This window comes from Artibeus jamaicensis, unplaced genomic scaffold (assembly GCF_021234435.1).
Source record: "Artibeus jamaicensis isolate MK-2021 breed Jamaican fruit bat unplaced genomic scaffold, CSHL_Jam_final contig_384, whole genome shotgun sequence".
Taxonomy (NCBI): Eukaryota; Metazoa; Chordata; class Mammalia; order Chiroptera; family Phyllostomidae; genus Artibeus; species Artibeus jamaicensis.
In genome coordinates, this window is record NW_026521810.1 from 6,958,018 (window position 1) to 6,977,144 (window position 19,127).

The 19,127-nt window shown below is 45.7% G+C and overlaps 2 protein-coding genes across 3 annotated transcripts in view; both read left to right on the plus strand.

Moving 5' to 3' along the window:
- The first annotated feature begins 735 nt into the window (after nucleotides 1-735).
- ITPRIPL1 (ITPRIP like 1) lies at nucleotides 736-4,129 on the plus strand. Its single transcript, XM_037166322.2, has 2 exons — nucleotides 736-990; nucleotides 2,055-4,129. Exon 2 carries the CDS (start codon nucleotides 2,069-2,071, stop codon nucleotides 3,713-3,715), a length of 1,647 nt encoding a protein of 548 aa, XP_037022217.2. The 5' UTR covers nucleotides 736-990; nucleotides 2,055-2,068; the 3' UTR covers nucleotides 3,716-4,129.
- Nucleotides 4,130-11,262: 7,133 nt separating this feature from the next.
- NCAPH (non-SMC condensin I complex subunit H) overlaps nucleotides 11,263-19,127 on the plus strand; it is a 38,646-nt gene continuing 30,781 nt past the window's right edge. For both annotated transcript variants that reach the window (XM_053664708.1, XM_037166323.2), the window contains exons 1-6: nucleotides 11,263-11,334; nucleotides 15,484-15,700; nucleotides 15,860-15,950; nucleotides 16,685-16,777; nucleotides 17,099-17,237; nucleotides 17,648-17,772. In XM_053664708.1, the coding sequence (XP_053520683.1) occupies nucleotides 11,316-11,334; nucleotides 15,484-15,700; nucleotides 15,860-15,950; nucleotides 16,685-16,777; nucleotides 17,099-17,237; nucleotides 17,648-17,772 (684 nt within the window). In that variant the 5' untranslated portion in view covers nucleotides 11,263-11,315. The remainder of the gene's footprint in view (nucleotides 11,335-15,483; nucleotides 15,701-15,859; nucleotides 15,951-16,684; nucleotides 16,778-17,098; nucleotides 17,238-17,647; nucleotides 17,773-19,127) is intronic.

Consider the following 19,127-nt stretch of genomic DNA (forward strand, 5'->3'; position numbering starts at 1 on the left):
ATAGGATAGTAAACCGCTAACAATTGACATGATAATAACAACGAGCAGATATGTGGCTTTCTGTTGCCGTGAGAGATCGTGGCCTGAGGGGTCTAGAAAAAGTGATTACTCAGACATTACAAAGGAATGTTATGTTAGATGCAAAAAGACAATAGATAGTCTCAGTTAAGGTAAAGATTGACCGTTGTCAAGGAACATACCGACCTAGCACAGGACCACCCTAGGTAGGTCATTAACTGTTTTTAGTTAGAAAACTTTAATTTCAGACCATCCTGTGTGGTTACTTTCAGTCTCTGCATTTGTAAGGCCGCCACTCATGCCTCTCCTGAGCTTGACAGGCTTGGGATGTGGCCCCTTTTTAGTTCACACTCCAATCAACCTGGCTGAGTAAAGCAAACGCTAGCGCTGCAGTGCCCCCTCTGGTGCCACTCCATAGGGGACTGAGAAGCAGTACCATTGCCACTTAGCTACCAGGCTGGAGCTGCAGCCCCAGTGCTCTACACACAAACCATTAGGAGCTGGGGGGTTTCGATAGAGGGTGCGTGTGTGAAACGAGAATCAGCTGGCAAAGATGCGCTTCGATGCTCTGTGATATGCCCGGGTGTCTACGAGAAGGGGCTGGACGCAGTCTGTGCGCAGGGATTGGGGGGGACTGGGAGGGGCGGGGTGGGGCCCAGCCGGCGCTGGGCGGGGCGGTGGAGGGGGAGGGACTGGGCCTAGCCGGCGCTGGGCGGGGCCTGCACGGTGAAAGTCGCTGTGCTGCGCTGCCGCCCTCAGAACTGCAAGCAACACCTTGGAGCCTCAACGGCTGGAGGCGCACAGATCACCAGACACTAGGACAGACATGGTGTGCTCCCCGGGAGAGGGGAGCGCGGCCACTCCCGCGGGAGGACCCGGCGAGGAATCAGGAGCCCCCACGCGGCGGGGAAGTAGGCGGGGGCAGTCCAGCCGAGCTGTTTCTTTAAGACCGTGTTCACGCTGACACCCACGGTGAGGAACCTAGCCCCAGGTCCTGGGGAAAACCCCGGGGAGGATGGGCGGGCGAAAGTTCAGATCTCTGGATGTGGAAATTTGGGGGGTTATGAATAGGGGGCACCCCGCTTTGAGCCAAAGCGCCCAGGTGTCTTGTATATTTTAGCGGGGCTCGGGTGAGCCTGAGCAAGGCCAAGTTCCAGAGGGAGGAGAGGCCCCCAGTCTGGCTTCGGCGCTCACTGGGCGTGGTCCTTCATGATCTCGGTGAGCCCAGGCAGCTTGTGAACTAGTGGGGTGAATGCAGGAAGCTTCAAGCCTCTGGGTAGGGAGGCAGAGACACCAGCTACTGTCATCTGTCAGGTGGCCTTAAGCACCCTGTTCTTCAAAAGTTTCCTGAATTGAGAGGTGCAGCTGTGCCTACCCATGGGCCCACATGAGGCATCCGCCAACCCCCTTAGGACCTCAGAGAGCACAGCAGCAAGCAGTGGAGAAGTGGCTGGGCACTGTGCCTCCCTGGCACCCACTGGGGGTTGGCCCACTGGGCACCAGGGAGAAGAGTAGTCTAATGACACTGGGTGAGCAGAATTGAGAATTGTGAAGTCACAGTGTAAGTGGGATGCTACAGGTGAGGCCTTGGGCTGACTGCCTGGCAAGAAGAAAGGTATTGCCCAGGTAGACCAGTGTTTCCTGATTGTGGAAAGGAGCCTTTGGAATCAGCAGGGCATACCTGTGTCCATGGTGGACTCATGAGTTGGGTGAGCCACCCTACCACAAGGATCCCCGTCCCCATCCTCCACAGGAATGAAAGCAGTCTCATGTTTACAGCCTGAAAGCCTAAAGACAACTCATGTCATGGGGAAGGAAAGCAATAGAGACACTGAGTGGCATATGCAGCTGTCTCCCTCTCTCTCAAACCTCCTCCCCAGCATCCTGGCTCTGTCCAACCCCAGCTTTGTGAGCTTTCTGCTCATTTTGGGTAGTTGGCTTCCAGGATTTAGGGTTCCAGGGCTCTGGGGAATATGCACTGGGGAGCAGATGAGTTCTGAAGATCACAACTGATTCCCACCCCCCTACTTCTCCAGATGCAGAGGCCTCCATGGCTGTGATAAGTCTTCTGTTCTTGGCAGTGATGTATATTGTGCACCACCCCTTGATGGTCAGTGACCGGATGGACTTGGACACACTAGCCAGAAGTCGGCAGCTGGAGAAGCGCATGAGTGAGGAGATGCGCCAGTTAGAGATAGAGTTTGAACGGAGAAAGCGAGCAGCTGAGCAGAAGCAGAAGGCAGAGGACTTCTGGAGAGGAGACACATCCAGTGACCAGTTAGTGCTGGGAAGGAAAGACATGGGGTGGCCATTCCATGCTGAGGGCCAGGAGGGGCCACTGAGCTGGATGCTGGGAAACCTGTGGAATGCCGGCTTCTTTTGCCTTTTTCTCATCTTTGAGCTTCTGCGACAGAACATGCAGCATGAGCCGGCCTTTGATTCTAGCAGCGATGATGATGAGGAGGAGGAAGTCCGGGTGGTGCCCATCATCTCCTACAACTGGCTTTCCAACTTCCCTTCTCAGGAAGCCCTGGAATCCTTTTATAAATGCTATGTCCAGAATGTCATCCGTGACCTGCCCTGCACCTGTGAGTTTGTGGAGAGCTTTGTGGACGACCTCATTGAGGCCTGCCGGGTGCTCAGCCGCCGGGAGGCTCACCCACAGCTGGAGGACTGCCTGGGCATTGGGGCTGCCTTTGAGAAATGGGGAACCTTCCATGAGACCCAGAAATTTGATATCCTGGTGCCCATTGTGCCCCCCCAGGGTGCCATGTTTGTGCTGGAGATGAGGGATCCATCCCTAGGCCACCGATGTGGCAGTGTGCTGGTGGAGTCGGAATGCATATGCAAACGTGAGAAGCTTCTGGGGGATGTGCTGTGCTTGGTGCACCACCACAGGGACCACTCGGCCCTCTTGGGCAAGTGCAGCAGCTCTATCAAAGCAGCCCTCTGCACTGGCTCCCACTTGGATGTGTGCAAAACTGTACAGTGGTTCCGGAACATGGTGGGCAATGCTTGGGCCCTTGTGGCCCACAAGTATGACTTTCAGCTCAGCCTCCCACCATCTACCACCTCCTGCAAACTCAGGCTGGACTACCGCTCAGGCCGCTTTCTCTCAATTCGTTTGGTCCTGGGGGTGCAACGGGAAGACACCTTGGTCTACCTGGTGAGTCAGGCCCCTGACCAGGAACAGCTCACCAGTGTGGACTGGCCTGAGTCCTTTGCAGCCTGTGAGCACTTGTTCTTGAAGCTAGTAGGGCGTTTTGCTCCTGAGAACACCTGTCACCTTAAGTGCCTCCAGATCATTTTAAGTCTCCGGGACCTTCAGAGCTTACCCCAAGGAGCATCCCGTCCCATCCTTACCTCTTACCACTTCAAAACAGCCCTCATGCACCTGTTGCTGTGGCTGCCCCTCACAGACTGGCAGCACAGCATGCTCTCCCAGCGGCTCCAGGATATCCTCTGTTTCTTGGGCCGCGGCCTCCAGCAAAGGTCCCTCCATCATTTCCTCATTGGTAACAACTTCCTGCCCCTGACCATCCCGATCCCTAAGAAATTTCGGGATGCTGAGCCTGTCAATCTCTTCCAACACCTGGTGTTAAACCCCATGGCACATTCACAGGCACTGGAAGAGTTCCACAACCTTCTGACCCGCATGAAAGCTCTTCCCTGTGCCCCTTTGGCTGGGGCACATTAATGTAAAGTAAAGGCCATTAAAAATGTGGAGCTGTTGCTGATTCCTCTGACTGCAAGGGTTTATTTTTCAGTTACATCAGTGGTATCTATGAGCTTCATCTTCTGACTAGGAGCTGATAAATTAAGACACTTAAAGTGTGAAGTGATCATGAAGATGGGGTTCCAGTGGGTCTTCTGAGCTTTTTTTCTCCTGACTTAACTTTCATCATGACCCACAGAGCCCAGGGAAATGGATTTATGGGCAGATCTGGCTGCTAAAGAGTTAGATCCAGAGATGGGCTGTGAAGTTTGTTTTGTATCAACACAGGAAGTGAAAGAGTATCAGAGAATACCTCCATTCCAGCTCATTCCTTCTCATATTTTAGGAGCTAATTTTTCAGATCTTCACTATTTGCATATACGACCAAAATGTTTATTTTCTTAATTTAGCCCAATTTTTTAAAAGTGTTTTATTTATTTATTTTTAGAGGGTTGGTGGGGGGAGGGAGAGATAAAGAGAGGGGAAGAAACATTGACTGGTTGCCTCTTGCATGTGCCCCACCTGGGGACCAGGCCTGCAACCCAGTCATGTGCCCTGACTGGGAATCAAACCAGTGACCTTTCACTTTGTGGGATGAAGCTCAACCAACTGAGCCAAGCTGGTCAGGGCTAGCCCAAGCTTTATATGATAATATAGCTGTCTTTATGCATCTGAAAAAATTCCAGTAGTACCCAAATAATTTATTAGCATTGATTCACAAATATTAAGTTAGTAGTGACCTGTCCCATAATTGAGATAATGTATTTACTAAAATTAAATAGCCAGCACCTGCTGACCTTAGTGCCTGGAAGCAACATTATAAAACCCTTGAAGATGATGCTCTTTTGGAGGCTCTGAGATGAATAATTGTTTCTGAGGGGAGCCACTTGTTTGTTAAGTGGAAAGAAGTTTTGGTTATGATGAGCAGCTGTACATTTTTCTCAGTCTGGTAATACCTTCGTATTCTCTTTTCAAAGATCACAAAGGAATTATCTGAACTCTATATGCAACTTTGCAAAGCAAGCTCAACAATTGATCACTGACTGTCAAGGTTGGACTGGAAGGGACTGTGAAGCAGTCCAACTTCAAACAGAGTCACGATTCTGGAAGTGTCATTGATGTATTTTTCTGTTCTGTAAAACCCTGGACATCCTGAGGAGGAGGAGTGTTAAGAAATGTGACAATAGTCGTGGGTGTGGTTGTTTTGGAAATCTAACGTGCAAGCCAGCAAGGTCTGGGGAGGAGAACCTTAGCTCCACATTCAACTTGACCTTATGGGGGTTAAGATGCTGGCCTTATGGGCTTTGGTTGTAGAATCCACACCCTCCACCCAGCAAAAGTAAATTATAAGTGTTCCAGAAGCTGATGCCAGTATGTATTTGGGGCTCCTACTGCTCAGTAGCTGCTGTGCTCCCATGTTGTCTGCTGGTATCCGCCAGGTACTACTTTCAAGTTAAGAAGCAGTGATGGTTTGTTCCATGCTGGTGGGATTTTGATGTTTTATAAACATCCATATGCTTTTTGTTTAGAAAATAATTTGCTAGTGTTTCTATGTAAATCAATAAAGGAGGCTATTTTCTGTATCTGTTGGAATCTGTGCAATAACACACACAGAGGTCAGCATTCTCACATGCCTGTTCCCAAGAATTTCACATTACCCTGATGGCTTCATCCAGCACATCCTGGTGTTTCTTAATGTACCTTAAACCAGTCTGTCCTGTGGTTTCCTGTGGCCTGGCCAGTTGTCAGAAAAGAATGATTCAGAATGTTCCTTAACATTATTCTAAGTCATTCATTTTCATGATGCCCAAACAAAAATATCAGCCACGCTGAAAGATCTTTGTGGCTACAAACAACATACATAAGTTCTAGAGGACATAAGACTGTCAGGTCATGAGAAGGTGGTATCATGCTTAGCTCTGTGCGGTTTCTAATCTAGTAAGAGGCAAGAAAGAAAACAAAGTTATGAGCAGGCAGAAGACTACAAAGGGAACAGTCAGCACAGCTTGGGTGGGGCAGCAGGTGTAATAAAGAGTACAGAAAAAAAACAAACAGTAGGAAGAATGGAGCTGCAGTGTTCTGGGAATACTCTTACAATGAAAGAGGAAAACTCCAGCTATTTAGTAAGCCAGGCTTTCTTCTAAAACAATACCTGGCTGGCACCCAGGATAGAATAGCAGTTATAGTAATGAAAATAGTGTTCATTGAGCATTGCCAATGGTCCGGGCCCTGTTCTAACTACTTCACATCTGCTAACTCATTTAATTCTCACAATAGAACCCCATGAAGTTGGTGTTATATCTTCTCCATTTTACCTATGAGAAAACAGAGTACACAGCTTCCCCAGGAATCACACAGCTGGTAAATGGCAGACCCTGAAGGAAAGCACTTTTCCCAGCAACCTTCCAGCACTGTCTTGGGAATCAAATATGATATAGGGCTTGAAGTTCTTTGAAAAACAAAAAAACACTATAAATTTTAAGGTAAAATATGGTATATTTGGAAATCCCAGAAGACAGAAATTGTTGGTTCTTAGCCCAGTCTTTAGGAGGTCAGGAATTTCCTATCATATACAAAATTAAAGGCATTTTCTCAGAGGTCAAAATGAATGTAAAGTCAGTGAAAACATGTTTATATCTTGAACCACATTATGATATGAGCCAGCTGCAGGCTGGGAGATCAGGGCAAATTTGAAGCCAAAAGATTACTTGTGCAGCTATCCAATTGATAACGCTATTCTTCCTCACCTAAATTAAGGCTGTCTGTGTTCATTTTGGGGAAGTGGAATCTGAGAGTGAAATGAGGAAGGGGAATGGCTTTGGCACTGCTTTTCTGCTGAGAAGGAATAGGGAAGGGGTCCCTCCATTGTACTTTTGTACAGACAGGGTAATTGAGTTTTGCATACCATTGACATCACTGATAAATCATTCAGTCTTTTAGTAGCTTCTTTACTCCTAATCCCCCAAAACAAAGATGGGCATTTGGAGCAGGAGGTGAGTGACCTGCCTGTACTCATAGATAGCAGGAGATGGGGCTGGCCCCTTACTTCCAGTACATGGAAGCCCAAGCAGTCAGGTTAGGAGGCTCAGTTATAACCACAGAAGAGCCTCATGCCTCACCTAACAGATTACCTAGTAGCCTGCCTTTGTCAGGAATTCCAAGCCAGTTCTTTAGAGGCTCCTGATTCTGTGCCACCCACCACCCTCCCAAGGCCCACTGCTGTTAGTTGTGCAGACATGGAATTCAGAGGCTCACTCTCCTCCACTGTAGCACACACTGAGCCTATGCTCATGGGAGTTTAATCTATTACCAGTTCCTCATAAAGCCCAGTGAAAGACAATATTCTTGCCATTGTTTTATAAACGGGGAAGAAATTGAAGCCCAGAGAGGTTAAGATGACCAATCCAGGATTTGAACTTGAGTATATATTAGATGATACATATTCAGGGCTAACACCAGGCCCTGGGAAAACAATGGTGAGCAAGGACATGGCTTTATCCTCATGGAGTTGACAGTCTATGGAAGAGATAGGCACAAAACAGTCACCCCAGCAGCTGTAAACTTGCCCAGTTTTAATTGACAAGTTCTACTAAAGCCTCCAGTTGAGAAGGCCTCTCTGAGCAAATGATATGAGCTAACGGGGTGAAGATGGGGGTGGAGAGGGTTCTATGAGGAAGACATGGTACCCACAGAGACCCTGTTCGAGGAGTAGGCATGGTGAGGGTGAGTCTGAAAGAAGGCCCACGTGATCAGAGGACAGGGAGCAAAGGAAGGCAAGGTGTAAGATGAGGTTGGAGAGGCTGCAGGGACCGGACCCTGCAGGACCTTGATCACTTTACAAGTTCTCAGAACAGCAGAACTTTTAAATGTATAGAAGCTAAAAAAGAAATTAATATATTTCTTGCCAATTTCTAAGTTTTTCTAACTGGGCTAATAAACAGAGATTAATAGGAGAAAACCAAATGTTTAATACATACTCGAGGAATTCACCCAAGTATGAAAATTTCAAAGACAGCAAGGCAATATTGGGTATATATGACATTTTTAGACAAAGGAGAAGGAGAAAGTAGGGGGACAGAGTATTAGATTTATGAAATGAGAATGGGAGATTTACAGGTAGTTGAGAAAGAGTGGAACATACATAGTAGGAAAATTCTTGCCAGGCAATTCAGAAACAATGGGACATAGAATAACTAGCTAACAGGCTTGGGGGCTTCCTGACTAAATACTAGGATGAAGATTCTTAAGATGATTAAGCCAAGGCTCCTTTCCTAAAGCAAGTTTTTCTGTCTGAATCTCTTGGGCAGTAAAGGAGTGAGGGTCAATGGTTCTTTCTGAGTCTTGTTTGTTAATAAACAGCTTAAAATCAATATCCCAAAAAGGCAGCTTAAGGGGGGCAAAAATTCAGCTCCCTTCAAATGGTTTTAGACTTTGTGGAGGAAGTGACAGGTCAGATTTGTACTTAGCAACCACCACGCTGGGCCCAAAGAGAATGGAGTCAGAACCACTGGAGTGCTGCTGCAGACCAGCAAGGTGTTGTGGACAAAAATGAGAGAAACATGACTTCTGGCCAAGATAGAGGCATGGGTAGACATACTGTGCCTCCCTGTACAACCAAAAGAAGGACAACAACAATTTAAAAACAAAAATAACCAGTACCAACAGAAAATTGAACTGTATGGAAGTCCGACAACCAAGGAGTTAAAGAAGATACATCCATCCAGACAGGTAGGCGGGGTGGAGATAGGCAGCTAGGCAGAGAGGACTCAGTGAGGTGATGGATTGTAGAGTGAGGTGGGCAAGGAGGTAGATTACAGACTGGGCAGTCCCACATTCCCTCGCAGATAAACTGGGAGAAACAACTGGGGAGTGGGGCAGACTGTGCAATCTGGGGTCCCAGCATGGGGAAATAAAGCCTCAAACCACTGACTGAAAACACCTGTAGGTGTTGAGGCAGCAGCAGGGGAAACTCCCAGCCTCACAGAAGAGTTCATTGGAGAAACCCACCCACACAGGAATCAGCACCAGAAGGACCCACTTTGCTTGTGGGAAGCAGGGAAAGTGACCGAAATCTGGCAGAGAGTGGAGCAAGTGCCATTGTTCCCTATCAGACCCCTTCCCCACATATGGCATTACAACCGCCATACCCTGTCCCGTTGAACACCTAAGGCTCCACCCCTCACTACATAACATGCGCACTCAGACAAAAAAATATGGCCAAAATGAAAGAATAGATCAAAGCTCCAGAAAAAATACAACTAAGCAACGAAGAGACAGCCGACCTATCAGATGCACAATTCAAAACACTGGTAATCAGGATGCTCACAGAATTGGTTGAATTTGGTCACAAATTAGATGAAAAAATGAAAGCTACACTAAGTGAAATAAAGGGAAATGTACAGGGAACCAAGAGTTATGGGAAGGAAACTGGGACTCACATCAAGGGAGAGGACCAGAAGGAAGAAAAAAACACCAACCAGAAAAGAATGAAGAAACAAGAATTCAAAAAAATCAGGAGAGGCTTAGGAACCTCCAGGACATCTTTAAATGTTCCAACATCTGAATTATAGGGATACCAGAAGGAAAAGAGGAAGAGCAACAAGTGGAAAAGTTATTTGAACAAATAATAAAGAACTTCCCTAATCTGGCAAAGGAAATAGACTTCCAGGAAGTCCAGGAAGCTCAGAGTCCCAAAGAAGTTGGACCCAAAGAGGAAAACACCAAGGCACATCATAATTACATTACCCAGGATTAAAATGAAGGAGAGAATCCTAGAAGCAGCAAGAGAAAAGGAGACAGTTACTTACAAAAAAGTTCCCATAAGACTGTCAGCTCATTTCTCAAAAGAAGGCAAGAAGGGCTGGAAAGAAGTATTCCAACTCATGAAATCCAAAGACCTACATCTAAGATTGCTCTATCCAGCAAAGCTTTCATTTAGAATGGAAGGACAGATGAAGTGCTTCTCAGGTAAGGTCAAGTTAAAGGAGTTCATCATCACTAAGCCCTTATTACAAGAATTGTTACAGGGATTTATCTAAGAAAAAGAAGATAAAAACTATGAACAGTAAAGTGACAGCAAACTCACAATCATTAACAACCATACCTAAAACAATAATAAAAACAAACTAAGCAAACAACTAGAACAGGAACAGAACTATAGAAATGGAGATCACATGGAGGGTTATCAACAGGGGAGTGCAGGGGGAGAATGGTGGAAAAGGTACAGAGAATAAGTAGCATAGATGGTACGTAGAAAATAGACAGGTGGAAGGTAAGAACAGTATAGGAAATGTAGATGCCAAAGAACTTATATGTATGACCCATAGACATGAACTAAGGGGGGGGTGTGAATGGGAGAGGGTTTGCAGGGCAGAGGGAAGTGAAGGGGCAAAAATGGGGCAACTGTAATAGCATTATCAATAAAATATATTTAAAAAATGAGAGATTGAAGAGATTTTTAGGAAGTAAAGAGAACTCAATAATGGATTGTGGGTGGAGAGAGAGAGACAGGTGTCCAGGATGGCTCCTGGGTGATTGGTATCATTTGATGAGATGAATACTGTAAAAAGTGTTTTCTTTCCTCTATCCCTCACTGCCTTATGCTAAAATTTGTCACTGGGAGAACAAGTTCGTACAAAAATTAAATAGACTTAAAAACTGGTTTTCAACAAAGGATAGTCCTTTTTCTGTTGCCAGCTGAGAGAGGGACACAGATGGCATTTTGCAGGCAAATGCCACAGAGTACTGGATTCCACACCTCAGCAACTGTCCCATCCTAAATGTCAATAGCACCCTTGAGAATAAACACTGTATAAAATGCAAGATGTGTGTTATAAGAAATTATAGGCTCTCCTAGGAATGTAATACTTGGAGGAATTGCCTTGGCCTTTCCTCTCCTAACACAATTCTTAGGATGAGACCTAGGCATTAGATGAAACAGAACCACGGGACTAGCGGCACACTGCACCTACCTCACTTCCAACCTTAACTTTTTTTTTTTTTTTAAGGGGGTTGAGGGGAGAGATACAGGAAGCTTTTTGCAAGAATCTGAATCAAAACGATGATCTTCATTTTTAAAATATACATAAAACGTTATGCATCGCTCCTTCCTGCCTGGAACGCCCATTGGGGAGTCGGCTCCCTCTCGCGTCGGTCCCACACCTGCCCGTCACCTCCTTGGCGTTTTGCTGCCTTAACAGCACAAGGAAATTATCCTCGTTTCCTGGTAATAGTCCTTCCCCATCAGTAAAATCAATGAAAGCAAAGCCCTCGCTCGCCCTACTCCACGCTGAGCCCCCCAGCTCCCACCCAGTTCCATGTCCAGCGCTGGAAAGGAGTTTCACACTATTCCGGGGCGAAGGTGGTCCACGGACCCCCTCCAGTCGGCCCATAGAACCAGGGCCTCCAGCCCTATCCTCACGATGAACCCAACCGCACTTCACGAACGCTGTCTTCAGGGCAGGGGACCGCGCGGTCTGCGCAGGCGCCGGCCCCGCCCACGAGTGACGTTAGCACCGCCCTAACGGCTCTCAGACTTATCCGCGCGCGATTTAAAACCAGCTGCGGAGAGGCGAGTGGAAAGATGGAACCTCCGTGCCCAGGTGAGGCTTAGGCGTGCGGAGGCGTAGCTGGAAGATCCGGGCACGAGTCGAGGGTCCCGCGGACTGGGCCGGAGGGCTGGCCTGAGCGGGACCACGTTGCTCTGGGCCTTACTGACTGTTCTTCTGCTTCAGGGGGCCGGGCACGGGGTCGGAGGGAGGGCCGGAGTGTGGTCTCCTTTGGCTGCTTCTTGTTTGCGGACCCTTTTTCCCTGGCTTGCTCCACCGAGCCTTCTGTCCTTTCATTTTAAAAAAGTGTTTTGTTTTTGTTATTTCTTTGTCCTGGTTGGTGCGGCTCAGGGGATTGAGGGCCGGCCTGCGAACCGAAGGGTCGCTGGTTCCATTCTCACTCAGGGCCCATGCCTGGGTTGCAGGCCAGGTTCCCAGTTAGTGTGTGAGAGGCAGCCGGTGGAAGTTTCTCTCCCGCAATTTCTCCCTCCCTTTCCCTCTCTCTGAAAATAAGTAAAACCTATAAAAATGCGGTTTTCATGCCCTGGCGGAGTATCTTAGTTGGTTAGAGCGTCGTCCCGTACTCCAAGGTGCAGGTTCCATCCCCCGTTGGGGCACATACAGGAAGCAACCAATGAATGGATAAATAAGTAGAACAAGTACAAGTGGAAATCGATGTTTCTCTCTCTCGAACCCTCTCTCTCCAAGATTAGTTTTCTTTCTAAAAGTGGTTTTCTTGGAAGGCACGTTAGTCCATGGCCATGGATACGTTGTGGTTATCGCTGTATGCTTAGCATGCACGCCTTAACTTTTACATTCATTCTACAAGTGTTAACTGCTCCCTTCCGGCCAGGTCCTCTGTCAGTGTAGAGATCCAATAAAGAGCAAACAAAGTAAGATTCCAGCCAATTGGAACTTCCATTCTCTTTGGGGAGACTGACTATAAACAAACAAAATAATTTACAGGTGAGACTGAGACCAAGCGCTGCACTGCCATTGAGAATAGCAGAGTGGAGGGAAGAACATCCCCCTTTAGATGAGGGATTCAGGGAAGCTCTTAGCAGAGACTGAGGAACATGTTTAAGACAGAGAAGCAAGTGTCAGAAAAAAAGGGCTTGGAGGAAAGAGTCTGGCTTGGGCTGGGACAGAACATTGTGACTAAACAGTGAGCTGGGTGGCTCAGGTGAGCAGGGCCTCTGTAGGTCTTGATAAGACATTTGGGAATTTAGAGTTACATTTTTGGACTCGATAAATGATTCAGCTGAGAGACAGGTGAAGGGGTCAATAAACACTTAGATAAGAGATTGCCCCACAGAGAGGTGGTCTATGGACTGGGGAATAAATTTGGACATCATCATCATAGATTGTAAAACCAGGGGAACAGATGAGAACTCTAGGAAGAGCTTGTAGAGAAAACACTCAGGAACATTTAGAAGGTATGATTAGATAGAAGGAAGAGCTGAAAGAACTGAGAAGAGTGGTATAGAAGCCAAGAGTATTTCAGGAAGCAGGGATTGTCTACTGCTTCAAATGCTGCTGAATCTCAAGAGAGATAAGGCCTGAAAAGTGCTGGATTTGGGAATATGGAATTTATGGGTGATCAGGAATAACAGTTTTCATAAAGTTATGGGGATAGAAACCAGACCACAGGGAGCTGAAAAGTAGATGCAGTTTTTGAGCTCGGTAATCATAAGTTGAGTGAACAGTTGCGTGACGTCAAAGGCAATGCAAGAAATCAGAAAGAATATTCTAAGAATTAAAGCATGCCTCTAACCCCATCTTGAGACAAGTTCCTTCTTCAGTGCTTCCTCTTTCTCTTCTTTTCTTACACTGTCCAGTTCCTTACCTTGCAGTGCCCACAGCTAAATAGTCACAGTCCTCTTGCTTCAGTTTCCAAAGATCTCTTGCCTCCTTCCTATCTATTTTTACTTTCATTTTGTTTTGACCTCAGCCAAGGGTTATGTCAATCACTCTTCAGCTTGTGGGAAGTTCTCAGGGGAACATATGAAGTTCTTGTAGGTTTTTTTACTTTTTTATCCCTAACTACCACTCCTTTTTCCTTCCCCTCACATGGGCAAACAATTCAGTGTTCATTTTGCATCACTATTTTTAATGTGTTCCTATAAAATATGTGTTACATTATACTTCTGTTTTTTAACGTCATGAATTCTGAGCCATCTGAGATACATATTCTTATTCTTATTTGGAAGAGAATAAGACACAAATGGTTAGGCCATATACTTCCTTAACATTTCACCAGCTACTAAGTGATGGATCTGGGGTTTGAAGACAAGCCTTCCAATTCTTAAACCTGGAAATGTTCCCTAAGGTCTCTCAGATTCCTCGTCTGTCTCTTCCAGTGATCTTGTTTCTCCCAACCATAATAGTCCACAGCACTCACTACCATAGTCACACCCTAGATCTTGTCATTATCAATAGTTGCACCACTCTGTCATCTTAATTTTAAGACCCCCATTTCTCAATACTACTCCTATCTTGCCAACTCACTCCCCATTATTCCCTGACTTCGACAATTTTTTGGCCCAGCAGACCCAATATTTTTTTCACCGTCTACCTCTCGCGTGAACTCGTTCCCCTCCTTACTTAAGTTACATTCCATGGTCAGTTAATGTAATCACTCCCTTTCATACTCCCACAACCCCTTGCCCTCTTCTTGCTTCCTTACACTTGCCTGACTAAATCGCAACCCTAATTAATTCTAACTTTTTGTACTCAGCCCAGTGCTCCTGATGGTCAAGGGGACCCTAAGGCTGTTCAGCAGTCATGCTGTATTCCATGATTCACCAACTTCCCTCTTAGATGACTATTTCATACCTTCCTTTTTCTCTTGAAATCTCCTCAGCTCTCACATTTAGTTGTAGTTTTTGGTTTTTGACTCACTTCCTATTCTTGTAAGAAACGAATGGCAATAAAGAGAACATCCAAAGTCCACCATTGCACCTGCTCCCCTACCTGCAGCTGTGTGTGTGCTCTCTGCCCTCCTGTTGCTGTGGAATAGGCCCTGTGTGCTCTCAGCAAAGGACCCTTGACCTGCTTGAGTACATTGTTCAGCAACTTTTACCCTTTAAAAGCTTCTGCATGATCCCTGTGAATAATGACTGCCCCCCTGCCCCAAAATATCTGGAACCTCTGAATGTGTTTTCTTACATGTAAAAGAACTTTGTAGTTGTGATTAAGGATCCTTGTAAAAATTATTTATTTATTTATTTTTAGAGAAGGGGGGAAGGGAGGAAGAAAGAGAGGGAGAGAAACATCTATTGGTTGCCTCTCACATGCCCCTGCAACCCAGGCATGTTCCCCGACTAGGAATCAAACCAGCAACCTTTTGCTTTGTAGAACGACGCCTAACCAACTGAACCACACTGGTCAGGGCCCACATTCTGGATTCATCTGAATATTTCCTTCTGATACCATTTAACTTGTTCCTCTCCCCCTGTATTTCTTATAAAGTGGAAGTTAGATCTAAAAATTAAATTTAGGTTACCCATCTCTGGCAAAAATATTTTATGGGTTATGTGAGTTTCATGTTTTGTCCCATCAGGATGAGTAGTTTCAAGTCTCATTTTTAAAGGGGCTACATTGATTGCTTGGTCAACATGGTGACTGCTAGATCTTTTGTTGTAAAAAGCATTTTTGCCTTTACAGTTGGCAAGTAATCTATGGGTGATTCTTTTGGCATGTTATACTTATCTTACATATTTGTGTTGTTTATTTCTGTGTCCTGCTGGGTTTAGAACCTAACCTATCCAACTTAATGGCCCATACCTCATCCTTATCTTGGTATCTGTCTCTTGCCTGAGACTATGGTTATATGTGTCTGTTTTTCTGTCAGTTTGTGAGCTTATCGGAGGCAGCAACTTCCTCTTACCCACCTTTATTTCCCAATAGTGCTACAGGTTCACATAGCGGATATTTGTCCCAGATGGGCAAGGAAGCATCAGAAGCCCATCACTGCTCTCCCCACAACCTGCCCCACCAAGAAACCCCAACTATAGAGGTCCTAGCCATAGACTCTTAGAGTTGACAATGATCTTGGTGGGAAACGTGCAGTGAACGTCCACTCTGTGACGTGGGGCACACTTTAGATCCCGAGTCCACTTTAGATCCAGGAAACATTCTTTTCAAGGTTCTTGAGCAAGTGTATTGTTCCATCACTGTGAGCCATAATGAATCACTCTTTAGAGACCTGTGGACACCCCCTCAGTGCCTCACCATCAAAACGGGTGTTCTCGATTCCTGCACCTAAGAAGGCCCCTCTCAACACTCCTGGCACCCCGGTTCTTGAAGACTTCCCTCAGAATGACGATGAAAAGGAGCGTCTGCAGAGGAGGCGGTCCCGGGCCTTTGACCTGCAGTTCAGCACAGACTCACCCCATCTGCTGGCCTCCCCCTCCAGTCGGTGAGTGTGTTTTGTGCTGCCTCCTGGGGTGGCCACCAGCCTGATGTGGGGTACATGGGTCTGGCGTCTCCACACTACCTCGTGGATTCTGGGTCTTAATTTTGAAAATTTGTGTGTCATGGATCCTTGCTAGAGTTTAACTTTTTGTTTTTCATTTAGGAATATTGACTTTTCAGCTACAATTCCTAAATTTACAAACACACAGATTACAGAGCATTATTCCACCTGTATCAAACTATCCACTGAAAATGTGAGTGTCTGCTGGTTTATCATCAAAGAGTCTACAACTTAAGCACTGGGGAAATTTAGCCTTCTTGATTCTGTAGAAAATGTGTGATCCATAATACCTGTGTACTTTTATTAGAGAATGCATATCCATAATACCTGTGTTCTTTTATTCTCCAGCGACTCTTTTTAATGTTGGCATTTCTGGTATGGTTTTACTGTTTCTTACAGAGCTTTGTTGCTCCTGACAGGTTGCCTGCCATCTGCAGTATGTCGGCATGGCTTAGGGGATAACAGTGTAAGTTCTGGAGCAGAGAGTAGAGAAATAGTAGAGTTGTGGAGCTAATTGTGAGCTTTAGAGTCCACTTGAGTTAGAATCCTGTCTTTGCCGTTATGTGCTATATGGCCTTGGCAAGTCACCCAACCATTTATTGCGGGGTCCTCTGTAAAATGAGAATGAGAGTAGTGCCTACCTCATAGAGTTGTTCTGAGGGTGATGGGGTCCCTTTGGGGGCAGTGTTTAGAACAGGTTCTACACACAGCAAGCACTCAGGAATCGTGTGCTGTTACTCTCTAGGCCTTGAGAATGAGGAGTGACACATATGGATTTAGCTATGTCCCAAACTGTTTGTGGAAATTGATATCTGTGATGAGATGTTGAATATCCCTGTTTATAAACTTGGCTACCTCTCAGGGCAGCATAATTTATGTGAGCCTGAGTTATAAATAACAAACTTTTCTGCAATATTCTCTTTTCAGAAAATCACTACCAAGAATGCTTTTGGCTTGCACTTGATTGATTTCATGTCAGAGATTCTTAAACAGAAAGACACTGAACTGACCAACTTTAAAGTAAGGATGTTCACCTTCTCTTGTATCTGAATTCATGATGATTATGTCTGATATTTAGCATGGCCCAGTCGTTGAATTCTGCAAATACATGAGCCTTCCTTGTTTAAGACATTTGATTAATTACTTTACCTTCTTTCCTAAACTGATGAAATGTGGAGAAGCTATCTTTCTGTTATGATCTAATCCTTGTTAGTCTTAAGAGATCTTTGTAATATTTTTCGTAAGGGCAAGTAAATATTTTATGAAGCTTGCTGTGTTTTGCTGTGTTCAGCAGTTCCTTCTTATGTACTCCCTCAAGTACAGTCCAAATTGTCTCACCAGGTGGCTGCAGGCACTCTGGATGCCAGCACCAAGATCTATGCCGTACGAGTGGATGCTGTCCATGCTGATGTGTACAGAGTTCTTGGGGGGCTGGGCAAAGATGCACCATCTCTGGAAGAGTCAGAAAGCCATGGTGCAGGTACATGGGTGGGGATCTGGACTAAGGTAAGGGCTTTTTTAAGGGTGTAGCAGATTGTTATTTGAGTAATATACTGGAATGAAGTCACAAGAAATCAGTGTTCTCATCTGGTAAAGACATGGAGATTTTCAAATTTGTGTACGAGAAGCTTTTAGATTTTGTTTAGGCTAGATTGAGTAAACATCACCAATTAGGGAACTTATGATTTGGGGTCTTTGGACATTGACCTGTCTTAGAAGCTTAATTGAGTAGTTTAGTTCCTTCCTCAGCTGTAGATCAGACGTGCCTGTTGCTGTGAGATGATGGCATGTGTATAAGTCACAACCACTCTGTAGAGTTTTGAGGAACTTGCAATTTAGTTGGACCCTCCAAAGCAGTCCTTGCAATACATGGTCTTATTTCTTCCTTAGATGGAAGTGCAACTGAAACGGGAACAACTAAAAAGGCTCCAAAGCCAAAGAAGAAGCACTCACACAAAACCATTGAGCAGAATGTAAGCAACCTCAATGTCTCTGAGGCAGATCGGAAGTGTGAGGTGAGGAGCCGTGAGCACAGTGTGGTCTCTGACTCATGTGAGTCCTGGGGGGTGAGCCTGCCTTGCTGGTTTGTGCTTGTTTAGGCCTCAAGGGGGTAAAATATTCAACTGGTCTCTTCAGTATCATCCTTTAGCCTTGCAGTGAAGGCTGAAGGAGGCAAGTCCCTGCTTTCCCTCAATGTTTCAGAAAGACTGAGAAGAAGAAGATGGCAAATTACTAAGAAATCTGATTAAAACATTTTTTTCTTTCCTAGCACATGCAGCAGTGAGAGTGACAGTGAACATTTATTGTGTACTTGCTGGGTACACTGTGCTTCCCTGAGCCTGTGACCAGTGCTAACTGATTTAATCCTTACAACATCCTTGTTACATTTTATGAAGAGATGATTGAGGTGTAGCACTGTTAAGTAACTTGCCCAAAATGACATAGCTAGTCAGTAAGACTAGATGTGAAGTTTAGTGGTCTGCTCTGGAATTCTTGTGCTAAGCAGCCAGTATAATCTGGCAAATCCTAAGGAATCTGCTTAAAAGAATGGCAGCGGGGATTTTATTTATAATTATCATGGTTAATTTGAAGCAAACAAGTGTTGCCACAAAAATTTTTAAAAGAATTTTACTCTTAAAAACAGTATTTCCACAAACGTTTTTGTACATATCATCTTTGCACTCTCTGAGAGTATATCTGTAAGGAAATTCTGAGAGGGAATTTCCATTGCCCTCAAAAAAAGGTTTTACCAGTTTACTCTCCCACCAGCAATGGACTAGAGTACTTCTCTGTCTTATCCCCATGACGTTCATAAATGGGGATTTAAGGTTATAACACTGGGCTTGATCACCAAGGGGCTGTTGGAAAAGGACTGAGCCCTGGGATACCCCAGTCTTGCATTCAGAAAGCTGAAGAAGAAACAGCTGGTAGGAGAGAAACATCTGGTAGGTAGAAATATCTGCCACATCTAAAAGTCAGGAGACTTCCGCCAAGATGGAGGCATAGGTGGATGTGCCGTGCCTTCTCACACAACCAAGTTTAGAGACAACTGAATATTAGCAACAGAAAACACAGACAGAACACAGAAAATTGAACTTTTCGGAAGTCTGTTAACAAATTCTTCAGTCTGACTGGTAAGGGGCGAAGCCAGCAGCTGGTGGAGCGGGGTTGCACAGGAAAACTCAGTCAGACGGACTCAGGCGCGTGCTGAATCCAGGTGCAGGGTTGGACCTAGTGAGCAACCGAGCGAGCGACCAAGCGAGCAACCCTGGGGAAACAGCGAGGGAGCAGGGCTACGGGTTGACTGTGGTCGCGCATTTGTGTGCGGATAGACAAGCAAGGGACTGGGCGATTGGACCTGGACCCAGCG